This window comes from Setaria viridis, chromosome 9, assembly GCF_005286985.2.
Source record: "Setaria viridis chromosome 9, Setaria_viridis_v4.0, whole genome shotgun sequence".
In the NCBI taxonomy this organism is placed as follows: domain Eukaryota; kingdom Viridiplantae; phylum Streptophyta; class Magnoliopsida; order Poales; family Poaceae; genus Setaria; species Setaria viridis.
The window spans coordinates 23514207-23533388 of NC_048271.2; the positions used below are offsets into that span (position 1 = coordinate 23514207).

Consider the following 19182-nt stretch of genomic DNA (forward strand, 5'->3'; position numbering starts at 1 on the left):
CCATGCTTACTGCCGGGCCTAGGCCGTTGCGTCGGCCTGTGAGCTGGCCCGGCCCATCACGATTAACGGTTAACCTGCTAGGGCCCGTAGGAGGCACGTTTAATGCCTAACCCATTACGGGCCGCAAGCTTTGAATGCGCTTGTGAATGCCTTTTAGAATCTAAGTTGTATTTTTTATGTGTTTGCATGTGCAATGCCTCTAAATGCATACGTACATGTGTTTGTATATATGTGCAATGACTCTAATTTTTTACCTTTCAAAATCTAATTTGGTGAAGGTGTTTTTATGGTTGAGCGTTGGCGGCAGTTAGCGCGCCAATTCATGAACCACAAGCGTACGGATTAGTTGCACTTTTTTCTTAGAGTATTCCCCCAAGGTTTATCAATCCGTGGAACAAGTGGAATGCTGGCTCTGACTTTATACTAATCATCTTACTAACGAAACTAAGTAAATATACTGTGTAGAGAGACAAACTAAACTAAATAGTAGAGATTGGCACAAGATAGCAAATGTTAACACAAGATAGGAAACAGAGATATAGATAGACGTTCCCTCCCTAGGATCTAGGTTCACATGAATATGCATCTACTTACATAGATGGGTGATACCCCCTCACTAGTGGTTACGTGCTCGCTCAGCCTTTTCCCTCTTGCATATTGTCATTATACAAGGGTAATAAACCACCTAACTCACACACACTATACTGAAGCATCCGCGGAGTTAAGCTAACCATCACGATTACCACAAACTCTACTGAACATATGTTGTACAAAATAGAGAGCTCACATATATAAATGAAGCATTGCAACGACATAGACCATGATGTATTAATGGAGATAATGAACATGTAGCAGTTGCATATCAAGGATACTATCAACCCTATGGATGAATAGAGGCTTTACCCCATGATCTACATATGTTGATGCACAAATGGTGCATGGAACCTCTGGAGAACACCATGACCGAAGACGGAGATGAGGGGAGCCACGAGGGCCTCAAGCCGATCGGCTTGGGCACCCTAGGCCGATCGTCCTAGGGGTTTCCTCCCTCCTCTGGAAGTCCCTTTCAACACTGGAGCTCCTAATCAGATCTAAACCCTATTCCTTCTCCTGTGGCAGCAGTGGAATGTGATAAATGGCCTCTCTCTCGCCTCCTTGTTTCACTGTTGAATGTCCTGGGTATTTGTAGATGTCGGTGTCGGTTGAGGTGCCTCCTAGGCGAAGTATCTAGAGAAAAATCCTAGGATCATCGTGGGCCTTTATTTGGCGAAAGGAGGCGTCGTTCGAGGCCAAAAAATAAGCCAGGTTGATCGGCCTGGACCACTTCAAGCCGATCAACCTACCCTCTACAGGCCTCAAACGTCCGAGCGCTCATGCGAAAGATGTAGATATTTCTGAGCCATGTAATTTTGATACCAAATTCATCCCAATCGGAATTCGGATGAGGAAGATATGGCACGTGCAAGTTCAGCTACTCTTGCGGGCCTGCAGTCCAATGTTCCTGATTGTGTCTTCCATTATCCACAGTTTGGCCCCGAATCCAACTTGTACAAAAGACCTTCATTTATGTCGTATTTCTTGTGATTTTGCAATATGGTTCAAAACACAACACATATACGAATATAGGGTTATTTCAGGTGCCAAGTGGCTGGTTAGTACAAGAATGAGTCCAAAAATACTATTTAAATAGCACTAAAACTGTAGCAATAACGAGCGCAAACATTGAGCTGGGCTAACACATGCACGGTATGCCCTCACAGGCACGCTGGGCCACCGGGCCGGCCCGATGTTGGTATATTTAACAATCACGAATAAATCCGCAAGCACACAGATATACCGTTGTAGCGTTTCACCCAAGAGTATTTCCCAAAGGAAGGCGGGTAGGTCAAAAGAGTTTACTATGCATATGAGTATATCATAAGATGGATAGAGACACAACTCAAGGCAGGGGTAAGATAATGGTGGATAGGGTAGTGTGACACACACAAGAATCATCTCAAGATAACTAAGCTAGGGAGAAGGACTAAGAGTTAGCTCAAGGTTCAATGTACTTCCTATATACTACACAGATCATACAAGCATAACGTACATACACATTGTATAGGACTTAGTTCTATGCACCCAGGCACTACGGGGAGATAGTACCCTACCGGTCTGCCGGCGCAGTTACTGCTAATTTTTTAACTCCTACAGCGTACACAAACATGGGGGATTACAAAAGACGGACATGGTTGTCACCACCTGCCACCTACCCCTAGCAACCCGTGAGGCAAACTCATATCCAATGAAGCTAAGCAATCCAAGAACCATGCTTGCATTATTAACAACACTCAAGCTATCTCAAGCTACTGTGACAAAGGTTGAAGCCACCATAGACATGACCATTTAACCAATGCCGTGGCATAGATCTACTAGTCTATACATGGTATATACGCACACAAGGTATGTACAATAGCATGATCTAAAGGCACACATGACATCATATAAGCCTATACTACGATCGCAAGGGTATACGACTAGCATACGAGCGTGTAAGCCTAGCATATCAACATAGCAAATGTATAAGAATAAATCATGCATATAAGAACCAATCATAACACTATATGAAGAAGATAAATACTTTGAATAGCATAAAGTGAATGTAGGAATAAAAGATACAAGAGCCATACCCAGAACTCCAAGAAAACCTAGAACCTTTTAGTAGAGCTACTCCAGCCTAACTCCACTAACTTGGAAACTATAAGGGAGAGAGTGATTCAACTTGTGGTGTGTGTTGGAAGTGAGAGCACACCCCTCTATTTATATTCCATAGAGGCGGTTACACAAAGGAATATTCGGGGTACCACCCCTAACTGATGTACGAAAGCTGTCAACTACCGCCACGTGGAAGCTGATCACGAGGGGAGCCAGAGGCGGTTTGGCCGATATAAGGGTTCAGCCGAACCCCATGTGGCCCCCCTTGCAACCGCCTTCACCTAGTAGTTTGACATGTGGGTCCAGAAGGCGGTGCTCGGTGTTGATGTGGTGTTAAGGCAGTTTGAGGCCATTTGTGGGCCCTTCAATCCATGTGCTTCCCATGTGGCGATCTCTCATTGGTTGGAGTTGTGTTTCTTCACCATGGGAGTGTGTTTTCTCCTTCCTTTTGTGTTTATTCACTTGCACTCAAATAATTTCCAAGGACATGTGGAACTACATTATTCTTAACTAAATATGCGTGTAAGAAATGTCAATCCTCCTTTATTATTGAGAATATTGACGGTTATATTTGGTACTTAATGACCGTCCACAACTCCCCTAAGCTGGCCCTTTACTCGTCTCAAGAAAATGCTAATACTTAGGTTGGTTGATCAGGAGTTGCTACTATGTTGTATTCCTAACTTATGCCATGACTACAACAAAAATATTCTACCAAGAATTGAATAAGTTGGCATAGATCTTACCTCTTACCTTACTCCTGTGGGGCATGTAGTTTCAACTTGTCTTGGGCAGTTGAGAGATAGAACGGTTTTGTAGAGTACCATTTACGCATCCCTTGTTCAGCTATCAATCCGGAGGTTTTGCAAAGTTTTTCAAAAGAAATCAAAGTTCCTCAAATGATACTCTCGAATCGCTCAATGTGTATGATTCCTCACCAAGGTATAGGATTGCCTTTCTTTCACAACTTACTCTTAATAGGCTTATATGCGGAGCTATAGGTAGGGAAGAATGAAGGCATACCTGTTTCTCATGTATTGCTAAGTCAAAGATCGGATCCTTTGGAGCAACAAGTCATACAACCTGATCAAGATGTGCATGTGTGTGGATGGTGGATATTGTGGATGGTGTATGAACTCCTTTTTGTATGATCCATCTCTGTCCTTTGCTTTTTTTTGGGACATGGGCTATTTTTTTTCATCATATTTTCATGTGCATGTCTTGTATTTGTTTTTACATGGCCCATGTGTCTTTTGCAAGGATAACTTTGGAGAGAGAGATCATAAAATAACATGGAGCTTTATTTTGTGGATGGACGGATGGCATGATTGCTAACTTCCAGGGTTTCTTCACCATGGGAGTTTGAGGCCATTTGTGGGCCCTTTAATCCATGTGCTACCCATATGGCGATCTCTCATTGGTTGAAGTTGTGTTTCTTCACCATGGGAGTGTGTTTTCTTCCTTTTGTGTTTATTCACCTGCACTCAAATAATCTCCAAGGACATGTGGAACTACATTATTCTTAACTAAATATGCGTGTAAGAAATGTCAATCTTTCTTTATTCTTGAGAATATTGATGGTCATATTTGGTACTTAACGACCGTCAACACCCATCATGACTAACAACCCTTAGTGCCGGCCCTGGGCCACTGCATCAGCCCGTGAGCCGGCTCAGCCCAGCACGGTTACGCTTCGTCCTTCACCTGATCGGGTCTAAACGTACTGGGCCAACCCGTGCCTAGGCCGGGCCGCCCGTTTGGCCAACTATAGCCTTGACTAATTGCATGCGCCGTTAAACCCCAAATAGAGGTACGAATTGAGGCCTCCAAGCTCACCGTGGATTATTCTCTTTAATTCAATTGACCTTATTTAATTTTTCTAACCAAAGAACATGTAGAAAATTAGTTAGAAAACGTAATATGTTTAGGTAGAAAATTTAGAATAATTTAGTTGAGTGCTTCGATGTTCAATATGAACTTGAATAGTCTTTGCAAATGACTTATATATTAATTGCAATACTTTAATGGTTTTTTATTTATCCTGTTGTCTTATACTAAAGGAAAAATATGAAATGTAAGGCAGAATGTACCTGCATACCTGCTTCTCAACTTGACTCCCAGTGCAATCGATCTAAAAAACAATTGCTCTTCAGCTCATTTTCTCGATCTTCCCACTATTGTGCAGCAAGTGAACAGTTTGGGCGTGCTTGGAACCTTTGTCTGCTTGCCTCGCCTGGGTGAGGCTAGCCTTGCCAGCGGATGTGAGCCAATCCGGCTCTCTCACTCGAGCGAGAAAAAAGCTTGAAAACACAGATAATGAGGTGGCTAGCAAAAAACCAAACCGCAGGACCCTCGCTTAGCCAGGCTAGGCAAGCGCTAGCAAGAAAACCAAGCAGCTTTCTTAGGGGTGTTTGATACACCCTTCAACTTGGTTTAGTACCTATCACATCGGATGTTTGGATACTAATTAGGAGTATTAAATATAGTTTAATTACAAAACTAATTGCACAGATGGAGTCTAATTCGCGAGACGAATCTATTAAGCCTAATTAGTCCATGATTTGACAATGTGGTGCTACAGTAACCATTTGCTAATGATGGATTAATTAGGTTTAATAGATTCGTCTCGCGAGTTAGTATAGGGGTTCTGCAGTTAGTTTTATAATTAGCTCATGTTTAATCCTTCTAATTAGTGTCCGAACATCCAATGTAACCCTTCTATGTTGTATCCAAACAGCCCCTTAGTAGGTAAAGTAGCTTAGTAGGTAAAGTAGGCTTGTGGTGGATATTTTACTTCAGGCACAAGATCCACCTTGGCATGTGAATAATGAGCAGCACGTTGGAGCAGTATACTTAGAGCGTGTTTGGGAGGAGGGAGTTAAATTTTAGCCCCCGTCACATCGAATGTTTGAACTATTAAATCTAGACTAATTACAAAATTAATTACACAACCTCTAGGCTAAATCGCGAGACGAATCTATTAAACCTAATTAGTTCATGATTTGACAATTTGGTGCTACAGTAACCATTCACTAATGATAGATTAATTAGTAACCATTCACTAATGATAGATTAATTAGGCTTAATAGATAGGGGGTTCTGCAATTAATTTTGTAATTAGCTTATGTTTAGTCTTACTAATTAGTATCCGAACATCCGATCTAACAGGGCTAAATTTAGCCCGTTATCAAACGCCCCTTTAGTTATATCGCAGGAAGGATTGGAGGCCTACTGGAGCCTCCGCCTTCGTTCACAAACGGAGGTGCGACACCTGTGACGCGTCGCGCTTGCCGATGTTGCCGACGTTGCGTTTTCTTCACGCGGTGTGAAATCAGCGTGGCCGGGATTCTTCTTTGTTTATTTTTTCTGGAAAACGGACGCCTGACGGGAGGTGTCATCCTTCCCTCCTGAAAAAAACGAGCTCTGCTCGTTGCTCGCTCCGCCGCCACTAGGCCTGGTTTGATTTGGTTCCATTCGCTTATTTTTAAACAAGTGTCACATCAATGTTTAGATACTAATTAGGAGTATTAAATGTAGACTATTTACAAAATCTATTATATAAGTGGAGGCTAAACGGCGAGACGAATCTATTAAGCCTAATTAGTCCATGATTTGACAATGTGTTGCTACAGTAAACATTTGCTAATGATGGATTAATTAGGCTTAATAGGTTCATCTCGCTGTTTAGCCTCCACTGGGTTTTGTAAATAGGCTACGTTTAATACTCCTAATTAGTATCTAAACATTGATGTGACACTTGCTTAAAAATAAGTAAAGGAACCAAACGCCCAGTGCTTCTTTAAGCGGCCACTATGCTGCCATGCGTACATACTGCGGGCTGGTTCGCCCGGCCACGGTCGGTGCGCCGACTCGCGCATGGGACATGGAGGCCGTGATAGCCTCCGAGGCACCAAATTCGCGGATGAGCCGGCGTTCCGATCCTCACCCTCCGTTGTCGACGAGGAATTACCCTGTTCCCGTGCTCTCGCGAACCATCGTCCACAACCCTGGCTGAACCCTGTCTCGCTCACTGGTGCGGCCGCGGGGAAGCCCTCGCCGATCAGCACCTGCTCCGCATCATCCTGGCCATACTTCACACGCCCAAGAACATTACGACATTCGCTGGACGTTGCCGAGGCACCGTGGTATCAGGAGGTTGCCACTGCCTTCCATGAAACCCATCAATCCTGGCACGCTTGCCACGTTCGACGTAACTACAGCTACAGCTTGCACTTTAGGTTTTTGGTAAAATGCCAAGCTACAGTACATGTTGTAGTTTTGTTTTATTTTTTTAGTTATATCGCTGAAAGATTTGAGGGCTTACAGGAGCCTCTCCCCGTTTCTGCCTATGGTGTCGCGCCGCGTGTCGTCCGCTGGGCCGTGCCTTGCTTCCATCACGCTAGATTGCCCAGTAAAAACAATGCCTCCCAAGCTACCTGCTACTTTTGCGAATACTCCGCACAACACCTCAGCAGTGTTATGCCAAGTTGGCCTTGCGTGAAGTTTACGCGGTGAGAACACATAGACCGGCCATGGCTCTCCTAATTACCCGCCACATATTTCGAAAAGAAATAGTCAGCCACGTATGCGGCGGCATCATCCTTGCCTCCGGATAAAATCGATGTCTGGGTGTGCTTTTCGTTCGTCGTTCCTCTGAGACTCTCTGGCGGACTCAATGCCTCCGCCCTAAACCCCACTAAGCACCGTTGCACCGGCGCGCCCTCACACCCATACGACTTCACCACCGAATCACCGATGATGCATTTGATACCACGAGTTCTTTTTGTCCTTCTTCCGGTTACAAGGAGCGGTCACGTAAACAAAGGCCTCCATCAAAATTTGTTTGATCACTTCCATTCGAAGTCTGCCCAATTATTTGTACTCAAGAGAATGCAATCGTTACAACTTTTTATGTTAATTTTCTTTTGTTTTCCATCTTCTCTTTTTTATGAGCGCACCAAATACAATACATCATAATCATTTTAGGTCTTTTCCTATGTGTTAGCTCAGTACATTAGTACAACTTTATATAAATAAGAGTTAAATACACCAGCAGCCCTTAAACTTATCTCGAGATGCCACTTAGGTTCACGAACTCACAAAATTAAAATCTAGCACCCCAGACTTGTTAAGTAGTGCCACTTAGATCCATATACCCTATCAATAGCCTTTTAGATCTGATGTGGCATGCCGACGTGGCGCCACATGGATGAATACATGCAAACAAGACCTCTAAATTTATCATCTTCTATCTCCACGCCCTTCACCTCCATTCAAACATGGTCGGCAGGCGTTTGACCGATAGGTGCTCGCCAGAGAGGCGACGGCGGGTGGTGAGAAGGCGCTTAACGTGCTCAGCACGACTAGCCACACCTAACCATGGGCGGGGGCTCACCAGAGTGCGCCAGCGGCCAGTAAGCTGTCGATGGCGGAGTGACGGGCAGCAGCAATGGTGGTCTGGCGAGCTTGGTGAGCGCTGGTGGCGGTAGTGTACAAGGAGGCATCGTAGGGTGCCGGGGACGGCTCCCAGAGTCAAAGCTACAGGATCATCAAGGTCGGTCAAAGGTCTGACCAGCGGCCATTGACCGATGAAATCTCACCGGCGGCAAGGTTCTCCACCAGTGAGGACACAACCACACGAATCTACAGGACGACGCGCATACATTCCACTACTTGCCATGGCCAGAGGCTCACTGGAGCATGGCCGACAGCTGCGGCGGTGGCGGCGGTGCGGATAAGACGGTCAGGTGGGCCGGCGACCAACGCTGGGCCACAGGGGAGCTCACCTTGGGGCTTCGTCCGATCAAAGGAGGTTCGGATAGAGCTGCCGGCGGTGAGGGTCGGCGGCGGCACGGGATCTTGGGCGGCTGGGAATCCGCTCGATTCCGACGGTCTAGTTGCTAGGGCTGTGCAAGGACAAGGAGACGAGGAGGATGCGGACGTAGAAGATGATAAAAATCAATGTCTTTTTTGCATATAGGCATCTATGTGGCGCCACGTCAACGTGCCACATCAGATCTAAAAGACCATCGAAGAGGTATGGACCTAAGTGGCACAACTTAACAAGTTTGGAGTGTCGGATTTCGATTTTGCGAGTTCATGAACCTAAGTGGCATCTCGAGATAAGTTTAAAGGCCGCTGGTGTATTTAACTCTATAAATAATATGTAATTTCTTTGCTTCATATTATTAATTTTTCAAATAAAACCTTTAGCCATAGTTTGTGGTGGTATATAACAGTTGTATGCTTACAAGTAACAAATTGGATGCGTACACAGCACGTGTCACGTCATCTCAAGTGCTCTATGTAATGGCGCAATGTAGCGCGCCTGCCTTGCTAGTATATATGAACCATAGAACATACTGGTAATGTGTCAAACACCTTCGCACTACTAAGTATTGCGATGCACCGTGGATGTTTTTGCATCCACGGCTATAGGTTATTGGGTGCTCATTATTCTTTTCATGCCACTACATCCACTTGCCGTGGTTCTTATACTATTTGATTTTATGCTAAAAAACATGCCATTATCACTACTATAAAAATGGTTTTTAGGAGCGGTTGAAACAGCATTTGCAGGGGCGGTCGTGCTACCCGCTCCTACTTTTCGCAGCTACAAATAGCTATTTGGAGGAACAGGTAAGGTGCCCGCTCCTGCAAACAATTTTCAGGGATGGGTGAGGGGATGACCCGCCCCTGCAAATGCCATTTGCAGGAGTGGGTGAGGGGGTGGCCTGCACCTGCAAATGCCATTTTCATGTGCATGCATCCCCTCACCCGCCCCTAGTAATCGATTAGAAAAAGAAACAGAAAAAATAACAATGGTTGTGGAGCCACGTCCTAGCCTGCCGGCGGCCGCCGGCCCTGTGCACCGTCGCGAGCTCCCGCAGGCAACCGCACCCCCGCTGGACAACGATCTATTGAGTGCAGCCACGGGCCCACCAGCCGCTAGCCGCTAGGCCCTCGCGTCGCCGACCGGTGCCCTCGTGCGCCGCCGCAAGCTCCCTGCGGGGAGCCGCGCCACCACCAGCCACTGTGCCCACGTGGTACCACCGTGTGCCACTAGCCGGTGGTCCCGTGCATCTTCGCGAGCACCCGTGGGGAGCCCACGCCACTGCCAGCCCACCGCACATTGGCCTAGGCCGGGGATGCCGCGCCCCCAGGATGCTTGCCGGGGCTGCGCCCGGCCACGCCCCCGTGCGCCGCGCCGACCGTCACGCTACCGTGGGAGCCGTGCCACTCCGACCACCGCACCACCGTGCCCCCATCGGCCGTGGGCCCCTAGGCACTGGCCACCACAAGCTCCTGGCGCCCCTGTGCGTCGGCGGCTCGTGTGGTGCTTTGTCATATGTGGAGCAAAGAGTGGGAGGAATGGATAACGAGATAGAGAGGAGAGGGAAGGGATAAGGAAAAGGAGCGAGGAGAGGTGGATGGATGGTGGATGGATGATGGGAGGGCTTCATTTTGGAGGCGTGGATCGCTGACATGGCATCTGTACTTCTTTCTTTAAATTAAAATAATTTTTTGAACTACTAAACAATCTCAAATGAAAACGTTGTCAACTACAAAGTTTTAGATCTTGTTGAGCTCTAAAATTTTGATATAAAGTTTATCTTCATCCAAGATCTTATGAAAAAGTTTTGATTTTTTTGCGCGGAACCATTTCTAGGGCGGGTCATGCATCACCTGCCCTAGAAATGATTTCGAAGGGCGGATGATGGCATCACCCGCTACTAGAAATTATTTTCCAGGAGCGGGTGGCGCCATCACCCGCCCCTACAATTATTTCTCCATTTTTTATTTTTCTTTTAAAATGAGTTTTGGAGCTATTACATCATCTCAAATGCAAAAATTGTCAACTAAAAAGTTTGACAAAAAGTTTTATGTCTCAGAGAGATCTACAATTTTGATATAAAGTTTGTATTCATCCAAGATGATATGAAAAAGTTTATATTCAAAAATACATCCATTAAACTCATTCACATAAACTCACACATATACTCACGCATAGACTCATTTATATATATATATATATATATATATATATATATATACACACACACACACACATACTTATATACATTTAGATCTCGTTGAGCGTTACAACTTTCGTATAGAGCTTCTCTATAACCGAAGACCTTTGAAAAAATTAAAATTTGTAGATTTAAAATCTAAAGAGCTTATAATAATATTTTGGAGTATTAAACAATCTCAAATGAAAAACATGCCAACTTTAAAGTGCTAGGTCTCATCAAGCGAATTATAGAGCTCTCTATAATCAAAGTCATTTGAAAATTCAAAAATTTATATTTTAAAACTAGAGAACTTATGATAATATTTTGAAGTATTAAACAATCTCAAGTTGAAGACTTGTCAACTCCAAAGTTTTAGGTCTGGTTGAGCTCTACAAGTTTGATGTAGAGCTTATGTATAGCCGAAGTCATTTGAAACTTCAAAAGTTTTAGATTTCAAAACTAGAGAACTTATAATGATATTTAAAAGTACTAAATGATCTCAAATAAAAAACTTTTGAACAACAAAGTTTTAGGTCTTGTTGAGCTATATAATTTTGATATAAAGTTTATTTTCAGCCAAGATCATATGAAAAAATTATGAAATTATTTTCACGGGATCATTTCTAAGGATGGGTCATGTCATCACCTACCCCTAGAAATCATTTTGGGAGCGGGTGATACCATCATCCGCCCCTAGAAATGGTTCCATTTCAGAGCGGGTGATGGGGTGACCCGCCCCTGAAAATGGTGATTTCTAGGGGCAGGTCACCCCATCGCCCGCCCTTGGACCCCCATTTTCAAGGGTCAGTCGCCTAGGACCCGCCTTACAAATGCTTTTCCAGGTGTAGGTCGGTTGCTACAGTAGCCACTTCTTTTGTAGGAGCGGGTGGCAATTTCGCTCGCCCCTGGAAAAAAACGTGACGCCCCTACAAATCATTTTTTATAGTGTATATTGCACATAAATTAAATTAAATTGATAAAAATAATGTTTATTGTAGGAATGAAAAACGGACAGGAGTCACGGTGGGACACAGAGAAAGAAAAAATCACGTACATACTTAGACCAGTCTTAGTGAGAGTTTCATGGATATTAAATTTTATACCGCATCAGCAATTTTGCTGACTTGATAATATTTTTTATAAGGAGAGAGAAGGGAGAGTTTCATCATATGTGAGAGAAGTTTCATCCCCATAACACTCAACAGGCACAATTACCTAATTCACAGTCTTAGGTAGCAGCGTAAGAAAAATTTGCACTGAGACTGGCCTTAGCCACATATACTAATAGTCAAGTCAACCCATTTATTTACTTGGTGGCAGCAAATTGAACAGCAGGAGGAGAGAATCTCCTAGGAGGGGGTGGTGGCATGGATGCCGAATGCCTGAATTGCTGACCTAGCAAAGCATAAAGGTCTACCTATCCAGCGTGCAGCAGAAACGACCAGGAAACAGATGTGGGTTTCTAAGTAATATATTGCTTTTTTTTTTCTCTCCTTTGGCGGTACGATTCAGAGGATATAGCACAAATTTTCTTCACGGCTGAAGTTTGGATGAAGACGAGCAGGTTGCTGCAACTTCGGTTGGTTATTACTCTCTCCGTAAGGTCGTTTTAGCATTTTAAAATTTTGCTATGTATCTAAATATGCTATATTTATATGCACAAAACATCTATGTACCAATAAAAATTAAAACGATCTACATTTTAAAATGGAGGGAGTGCTGATTAACGTGATGATGCTTGGACTCTGGAGACCACCGTCCAGGCATGCAATCTATGCATAGTTTTGCAAAAAGAAAAAAAGGTTGGATACTTGTGCTAGCAAGTAGAGTACCTGTAATCAGCAACACAATGCAAGAACCCTTGCCCACAGCACACATAAGCTAACAAAGATGTATGCTCTATGTATACATGCTGCGTCTCTGGAATGTAATGTGCATGTCAGCCTCAATCATTGGACATTGGCGCATGCCAAACTATGGGGTGTTTGGTTCTTTAGGATGTCCTAAAATTCCTATCACATCAAATGTTTAGATACTAATTAGAAGTATTAAACATAGACTAATTATTAAACTAATTGCACAGATGGAGACTAATTTGCGAGATGAATCTATGAAGCCTAATTAGTCCATGATTTGACAATGTGATGCTATAGTAACCATTTGCTAATGATGGATAATTAAGCTTAATAGATTCGTCTCGTGAATTAGCCTCCATCTATGTAATTAGTTTTATAATTAGCTCATATTTAGTTCTCATAATTAGCATCTGAATATTCGATGTGACACGAACTAGATTTTAGTCCATGAAATCAAACACCCGAGGAATCCATGAAACCAAACACCCGAGGAAGGCCATTGAGAGATGTCTACCACGGGTGACGACGCTGTCGGCAGACTCTGGTTTGGCTGCTAATTGTGGGTGGGTTTGCGGTTCAACTCAACTACTTGACGTGTAGCTGACTCGGTCAATTCGTTCCGCTTGGCACAGTAACACGCACATGACATTTCGCTACTACCGTGGGAAAAATAACGAGTGGCACTAGCATGGACATGAGCACATCTAAGGCCTAAGCACATCCTTGCGATGATGTGATCCCTGCCTTTTTCTCCTTAAACTACACGTCGTATGAATGCCCTTGCCCTGAGCACATGAACAACGAAGGTCTGGTTTGGTTCCGATTGTTTATTTTTAGCACCCGTCACATCGAATGTTTAGATACCAATTAGGAGTATTAAATGTAGACTATTTAGAAAACTCATTATATAAGTAGAGGCTAAACGGCGAGACGAATTTATTAAGCCTAATTAGTCCATGATATGACAATGTGTTGCTACAGTAAACATTTGCTAATGATGGATTAATTAGGTTTAATAGATTCGTCTCGCTGTTTAGCCTCCACTTATGTAATGGGTTTTGTAAATAGTCTACGTTTAATACTTCTAATTAGTATCTAAATATTTGATGTGACACGTGCTAAAAATAAGCAAATAACGGCCAACTACGCTTCTCAAAACAAATCCACCCGCCACGTCAGTCGGCCAAGCCTGCCGGCTGCCTGACACTCGGGCTCCGCTTCCCTCCCTGTCCCACCTGTCAGTTTCCAGCGCTCCCAGCCGCGCCATCCGCCCCTCGCATGGCGCGGGGCCGTCGGTGGCCCCACGTTGCAGTGGGAGCGACCCCGGCGTGCGCGCCCACTGCCGCGACTGAGGGGAGACCGCGGCTGCGTGCCAGCGCGGGCGTGCGTATAAACCGGCGCGCCGCGCGGCAGCTCCCACCAGACCACCCGCACACGCCCGCCTCGGCTCGGCACGCATCGCTGCCCGGCCACCGCCGCGTTTCGCTCGGCCTGCTCGTTCTCGCGACGCACAAGCAAGCCGTCTAGGCACTCCGGCTTCTGCTCCGACTCCGTGGTGCGCGGATCTTCTCCGACCGTCCTCCTCCCTTCCGCGTCTTTCTTCCCGTTTAATCGGGCGATTGGATTTGGGCGTCGTATCGGGGTGGTGGGGAATGGGGGGATTTGGCTCCCGATGCGATGCGATGCGATTCGATTCGGGGAAGCGGAAGCGGAAGCGGAATCCTGGGGGTTCGGTTGCCGCTTTCCGTGGGGCTGGGCGGGTTTATGCAGAGGCGGCCTCTTCCTTGATTCGAGCGTGCTCTTTACTTCTCGGCTGCCTTTCGATTTGTGCCGTGGTTCCTCACACGAGCTGTTTGGGCCGGGCTTCGTGTCATTCCTGCGATGATGGGGGCGTTTTGGTTCCGGTCCGTTACGACTTACGAGTCTGTTGCTTTGCTCACTCTTCGTGCTCTGATTTATCACTGCCTCTTCTGTTTTCGTCTCTGTTTTTGCCAAACTCGCCAAACCATTAGAGTGGTTCTCTGTGATTCTTCTGTTTATGGTAGCTCAATAAATCTAGAAGTGCAACGTTTCCAGAGTAAATTTAATTTAGCAACGACATTGCTGATCCATACCTAGTACTTTGACGGAGCGTTTGTGTATGAGTCCGACCTGCTAATTCTGTAGGCAGCGATCTGTTCTGTGATACTGTTGTCTTCATTTCTTTTGGTTGGTCAAGTCTCATGCTGTATCTTGTGCTGTAAAACCTTTTTTCCCCCCTTCCAGCAAATCAAAGGATGTAGGACGTAACAACCAATGGTGGTGAGCTCTTGAGTTCACTTGTTAATTTGGAATCAGAACCTATGTGTACACAGCTCACCAGCGTGTGCTGATTATTACGGTTTCAGTAAAAAAGCATCACTGAAGCATGACTTCAGTCATTTAACAAAAAATACCATGTGTAACTTGTTCCAGGACAACCATGTGCCTTACGGATCCTGTGCTGGCAGTGGCAGCGCTTGGCATCAATATCAAAGATTCATGGACTGATGAGAAACTGGTGAGGTTCCTGGCAGAGAGGAAAGCCAAGGACCCCCTTCCACAGAACATACTTGTGGGTCTCGACTTTTCTCTTGTTGATCCACGAGACTTCACTACTGGTTAGTATACAATCTATGCCGAGGATGCAAATTGCATTATGTCTATGGTGCAGTAACTCATGGTCTCTTGCGGCAACCGGCAAGAGCAAGAACAAATACTTTGCTGTGCTTGTGATATGATTTCCTTAGCCCAGTTGTCACAAACCCTGAGGATTGCTCTGATTTGTCCATTTGCAGCCATTATCGTAGTATAATGTATTGTATGAGAGCACGGTATGAATATAGTGCCACACAAATCTGCAAAGTCTAAATCAGAACTGGTCACTGGTGAATGAAACCATGAAAGATATGTTGCGCGCAGACAGATTGTTGCACATACTGCAGCAACATAGTGCCTTCCTATTATATCAGGATATTATTAGAAATCCTTTCCATTTATTGTAACTTTTTCATGTATCTCAGCATGCTTTCACTGGGAGACCATAAGTTGCAATTGCTAACTTTGTTTTAAACAATTGTTTTATGCATTACTGACTGGAACATTTGAAGTATTGCCATCCAAATTCCAAATGTCATGGCTTTGTTCCTGAATCACAACTTTTGTAGGTGCACAAAATTCGTAACTATCTGTTTAAGTTATACAGGTCATAATGGTCTGAAACTCTGAATCTTATGCCGTTACCTGCAATCAACACCATAAAACGTGCTATAGCCTAATCATACCGCATGTTATGATTGACCATTTGAATTCATTCAATACATTAAATGAGAACTGCATTTTTTGTACTAAGTCGTTTGTTCTATACTACCGAAACTTGGAGCATAGTACAACAATAAGTCTACTTTAACCACATTGGAATCGCTTTCTTGCATAACTTTATTTAGCACGGCGTTCAGTTTGTAGCATGTAGAGTAATGGTTGGTTTTATTGCAAAAAGGTTTTCCCTATTTGACTATGAAGAATGATAAGTTGATAACCACCAGTTGTGTGGCTGGCTGTACTTTTCAATCAGGATGTCTATCATTTAGTTGGCAACTGTATTCTTTGCCTGATAGGATTATAACTTTTGCAAATCGTGCAAGTAGGTTTCTAGGAACTTACCTGACAAGTTTAACTCATATTGTAGAAGATGTTTGGTACATGAAGTTGTCAGATGATCAACATCCCTATAACAGTTCTGAAGACGGTATCACAAGAAAGACCAAAAATGGATACTGGAAGTTTATGGATTCTTCCAGAATACCAACAAGTACAGCTATAATTGGTGTCAAAATAACTCTGGAGTTTTATGAAGGTCATGCGCTATGTGGTACGAAAACTGGGTGGGTGATGCATGAATATCAAGTAGAGCATAATGAGGAAGCTAATCTACCACAGGTATCACATGGTTTCTCCTAGTCATTCCGTGCATGGCCTATCAGGTTTCCTCCAGGGTTGTTGATTGATACCATTTCAATTTCTGACAGGATTACAAGTCTTTGTGTAAAGTATTCCTGAAGGGTGAGAAAAATATTAGTGATGAGATTCAACAAAATTCTGACAATGCAGATTCTCCTAAGGATAGCTTCAAAGCTTACCTTCAATATCTCGCCAAAATAGAAGAGCCAAAGGTTAGCGAACAGTTTTTCTTTTATCTCCTCATTTATTTGGCCACATCGTTGTGGATATTGTCTTTGTGAAACACTAAAATCTTAAATTAGGAAATACAATTGGTGTAGTCATGTACCTTTGTCTTGAAAGATTTTTTTCCAGATGTTTGGGCTCTTTTTGAAACCATACTGAAGAATGAAAATTCTCTGTGCATGCTCCTATCTGTTTTTCTTTCACCGCTTACTAGTCTATCCTGCATTATAACACTGATGTTGTGACAAGATATGGGAGTTTTGTTTAGTCTTTCTGAATCTTCATTCTTCAATCTACACACAGCAACCTGTAGATGCAGACAAGCAGGAAATCTCTTCTAGCAAAGGACAGAATGAGCAAAATACTCAGCATATTGCAGATGGTATTGATATTGATAATGTTCTTGCTAATGAGGACTACATAGAGTTGAATGACCTACTCTATGATGATGATGCTGTTCGCAATGATGCTCTTACTCCTGAGGACCTGGATGACCTTCTAATCCCACAAGCCTCTGCACCAACTTCAACAAACTCAAGCAAGCAGTCTTCTGCTGTTCATGATGCTCTTGAGGATCTTGATGATCTTCTAACCCCAGAAGCCTCAGCATCAACCTCAGCTAACTCAAGCAAGAGGTCTATGTTTTCCGAAGAGTGCTTTGATTGTGATGCATTCCTGAGGGAGATTTTGAAAGACAGTAACTCAAATGAAGGAGAAAATAAAGACAATAAGTTTAGCATAGCTGCACCTACAAATTTGGTTAATGTAGTCATCAGTCCTTCAGAACAAGGTAAACAGAGTCCTGCTAGTTGTTCTGAATTTAACAAAATGTTAAAAACCTGAAGATCCTTTTTTTCCGCTTGAACACTGCTAAACTATATCATCTAGTCTACTTGTTGGGTGTTAGTGCAGTATTGTTAGCTCTGGTATAGACAGTTAAAGGGCAATTTCATTAGTTTGCTAAGTCTTTATACTCAATGCTTGCAGGGCTTGCTAAGATCCATGATGACAATGCCATAGTGGCTGGAACTTCTCAACACGAGCCATTTCCAGGAGGTGACAGAGATGAACATTCAAGCAGTGGGTTTAAGCAGCGGAGTCCTTCTAAATCTTCCTGTTTCCCAAGCCGTTCCGACAGTTCACAGAGCAACATCAAGTGTCGGAGAGAGCAGTCTTCCAGTAAATTTGGAAAGATTATGAAGAAATACTCCTGCTTCAGATCATTATAGTCGGGTTTGTAGCTTTTGCTCTCTTTTTTGTACAGAATGGAGCATAGGGAGGTACAGTACAGTTTTCGTCTTAATCATGTACGCACATTATACTATGTACCAAGTCTTCTGCAACACTGGCTGATTAACGCAACACATTAGCCTTAGAAGCTAATATCTAGTTTGAAGTGACAGGGAACCAACAAGCTGTGGAATATTTTCCACCTTCTGTTCATGTAATGATCATGTGGAGAATACTTGGCTGAAAATTGTTTGAAACTGAGACGAACAGCCTAAATGTCATTCTGGATCTATAGTTTTCTGATTTTTCTCATTTGATGCAGCAAAAAGTGATTCATAGTTGCTTCACTTTCTGTAAATTTCTCTAATGCAGTTTGTATGACACAATTGAACCTTTTAGCATATACAATTGAAAATCTTTCACTGTACCTTTAGCTGATGAGCTTCATTACATGGTTTTGTTCAGATTATGTAACTTATTGAAAATATATGTACTACTACAGAATGAGCTATCACAAAAGGGCTATCACCGCCGGTTTTATGCGAACCGGCAGTGATATCTTTCACCGTCGGTTTATAACTAAGTAGGGGTAGGGATCATAGCGGTTTATAACTAAGTAGGGGTAGGGATTATAGAAACCGGCTGTGATGACACTTTTCACCACTAGTTTGTGGCTAAAACCGGCAGTGATACTTTCATTGTCGGATTTTAACACCATTCGGCTGTGAAGCACAGCGCGAATCAAAAAATAAAATACAATCCACATAAGTCGTGAGACCTCACGTCCGTTCCCCTCTCTCCCTCGTGCCAACTCTCTCTCCCTCGGCCATTCCCTCTCACTCCCTCACGCTAACTCTCTCTCTCCCTCCGCCATTCCCTCTCTCTCACGCCTCCCACTTCTCTCCCATATGATCTCTTTCCACATCACTCTCGAGGTCGGTTGCCACCCTCTCCCTCCCCTTCCCTCTCCCCTCCGCTCGCCACTCACTCGCTGGGGTAGTGAGGAGTGGCGGCGGGGTCAGGAGTGGTGGGGGAAGACTTGGAGCGGAGCGGCGGGGATTTGGCGCATAGGCTTCGGCGGCGCGGAGGAGCCTGTGCTCCGGCGACCTGTGTGTAGCACAGCGAGGCCCCGCGCGACATGTGTGTAGCGCGGCAAGGCCCCGATGGCAGCAGGCGCGACGGTC

General features: G+C 44.2%; 1 protein-coding gene across 4 annotated transcripts; it reads left to right on the plus strand.

Annotated features, from left to right (window-relative positions):
* The first annotated feature begins 13960 nt into the window (after positions 1–13960).
* On the plus strand, positions 13961–18425 carry LOC117839892 (uncharacterized). 4 transcript variants are annotated; one of them, XM_034720322.2, is made up of 7 exons: positions 13984–14120; positions 14831–14866; positions 15020–15204; positions 16272–16522; positions 16612–16755; positions 17072–17558; positions 17756–18425. In XM_034720322.2, the coding sequence occupies exons 3-7, from the start codon at positions 15027–15029 to the stop codon at positions 17995–17997; spliced, it is 1302 nt and encodes a 433-aa protein (XP_034576213.1). In that variant the 5' UTR covers positions 13984–14120; positions 14831–14866; positions 15020–15026; the 3' UTR covers positions 17998–18425. The 4 variants fall into 4 exon arrangements, with proteins under 4 accessions (XP_072146943.1, XP_072146944.1, XP_072146945.1 ...); XM_072290842.1 differs by lacking the exon at positions 14831–14866 and having other exon boundaries at positions 13961–14120; XM_072290843.1 differs by having other exon boundaries at positions 13970–15204; positions 16275–16522.
* The last annotated feature ends 757 nt before the right edge of the window (positions 18426–19182 follow it).

Excerpts from the sequence above, each read along its gene's own strand:
- LOC117839892 (XM_072290842.1), top strand. The coding sequence starts at position 15,027 with ATGTGCCTTACGGATCCTGTGCTGGCAGTGGCAGCGCTTGGCATCAAT. Across the intron at positions 15,205-16,271 it reads TCCACGAGACTTCACTACTG|AAGATGTTTGGTACATGAAG; the intron begins GTTAGTATACAA and ends CTCATATTGTAG. Across the intron at positions 16,523-16,611 it reads AGGAAGCTAATCTACCACAG|GATTACAAGTCTTTGTGTAA; the intron begins GTATCACATGGT and ends AATTTCTGACAG.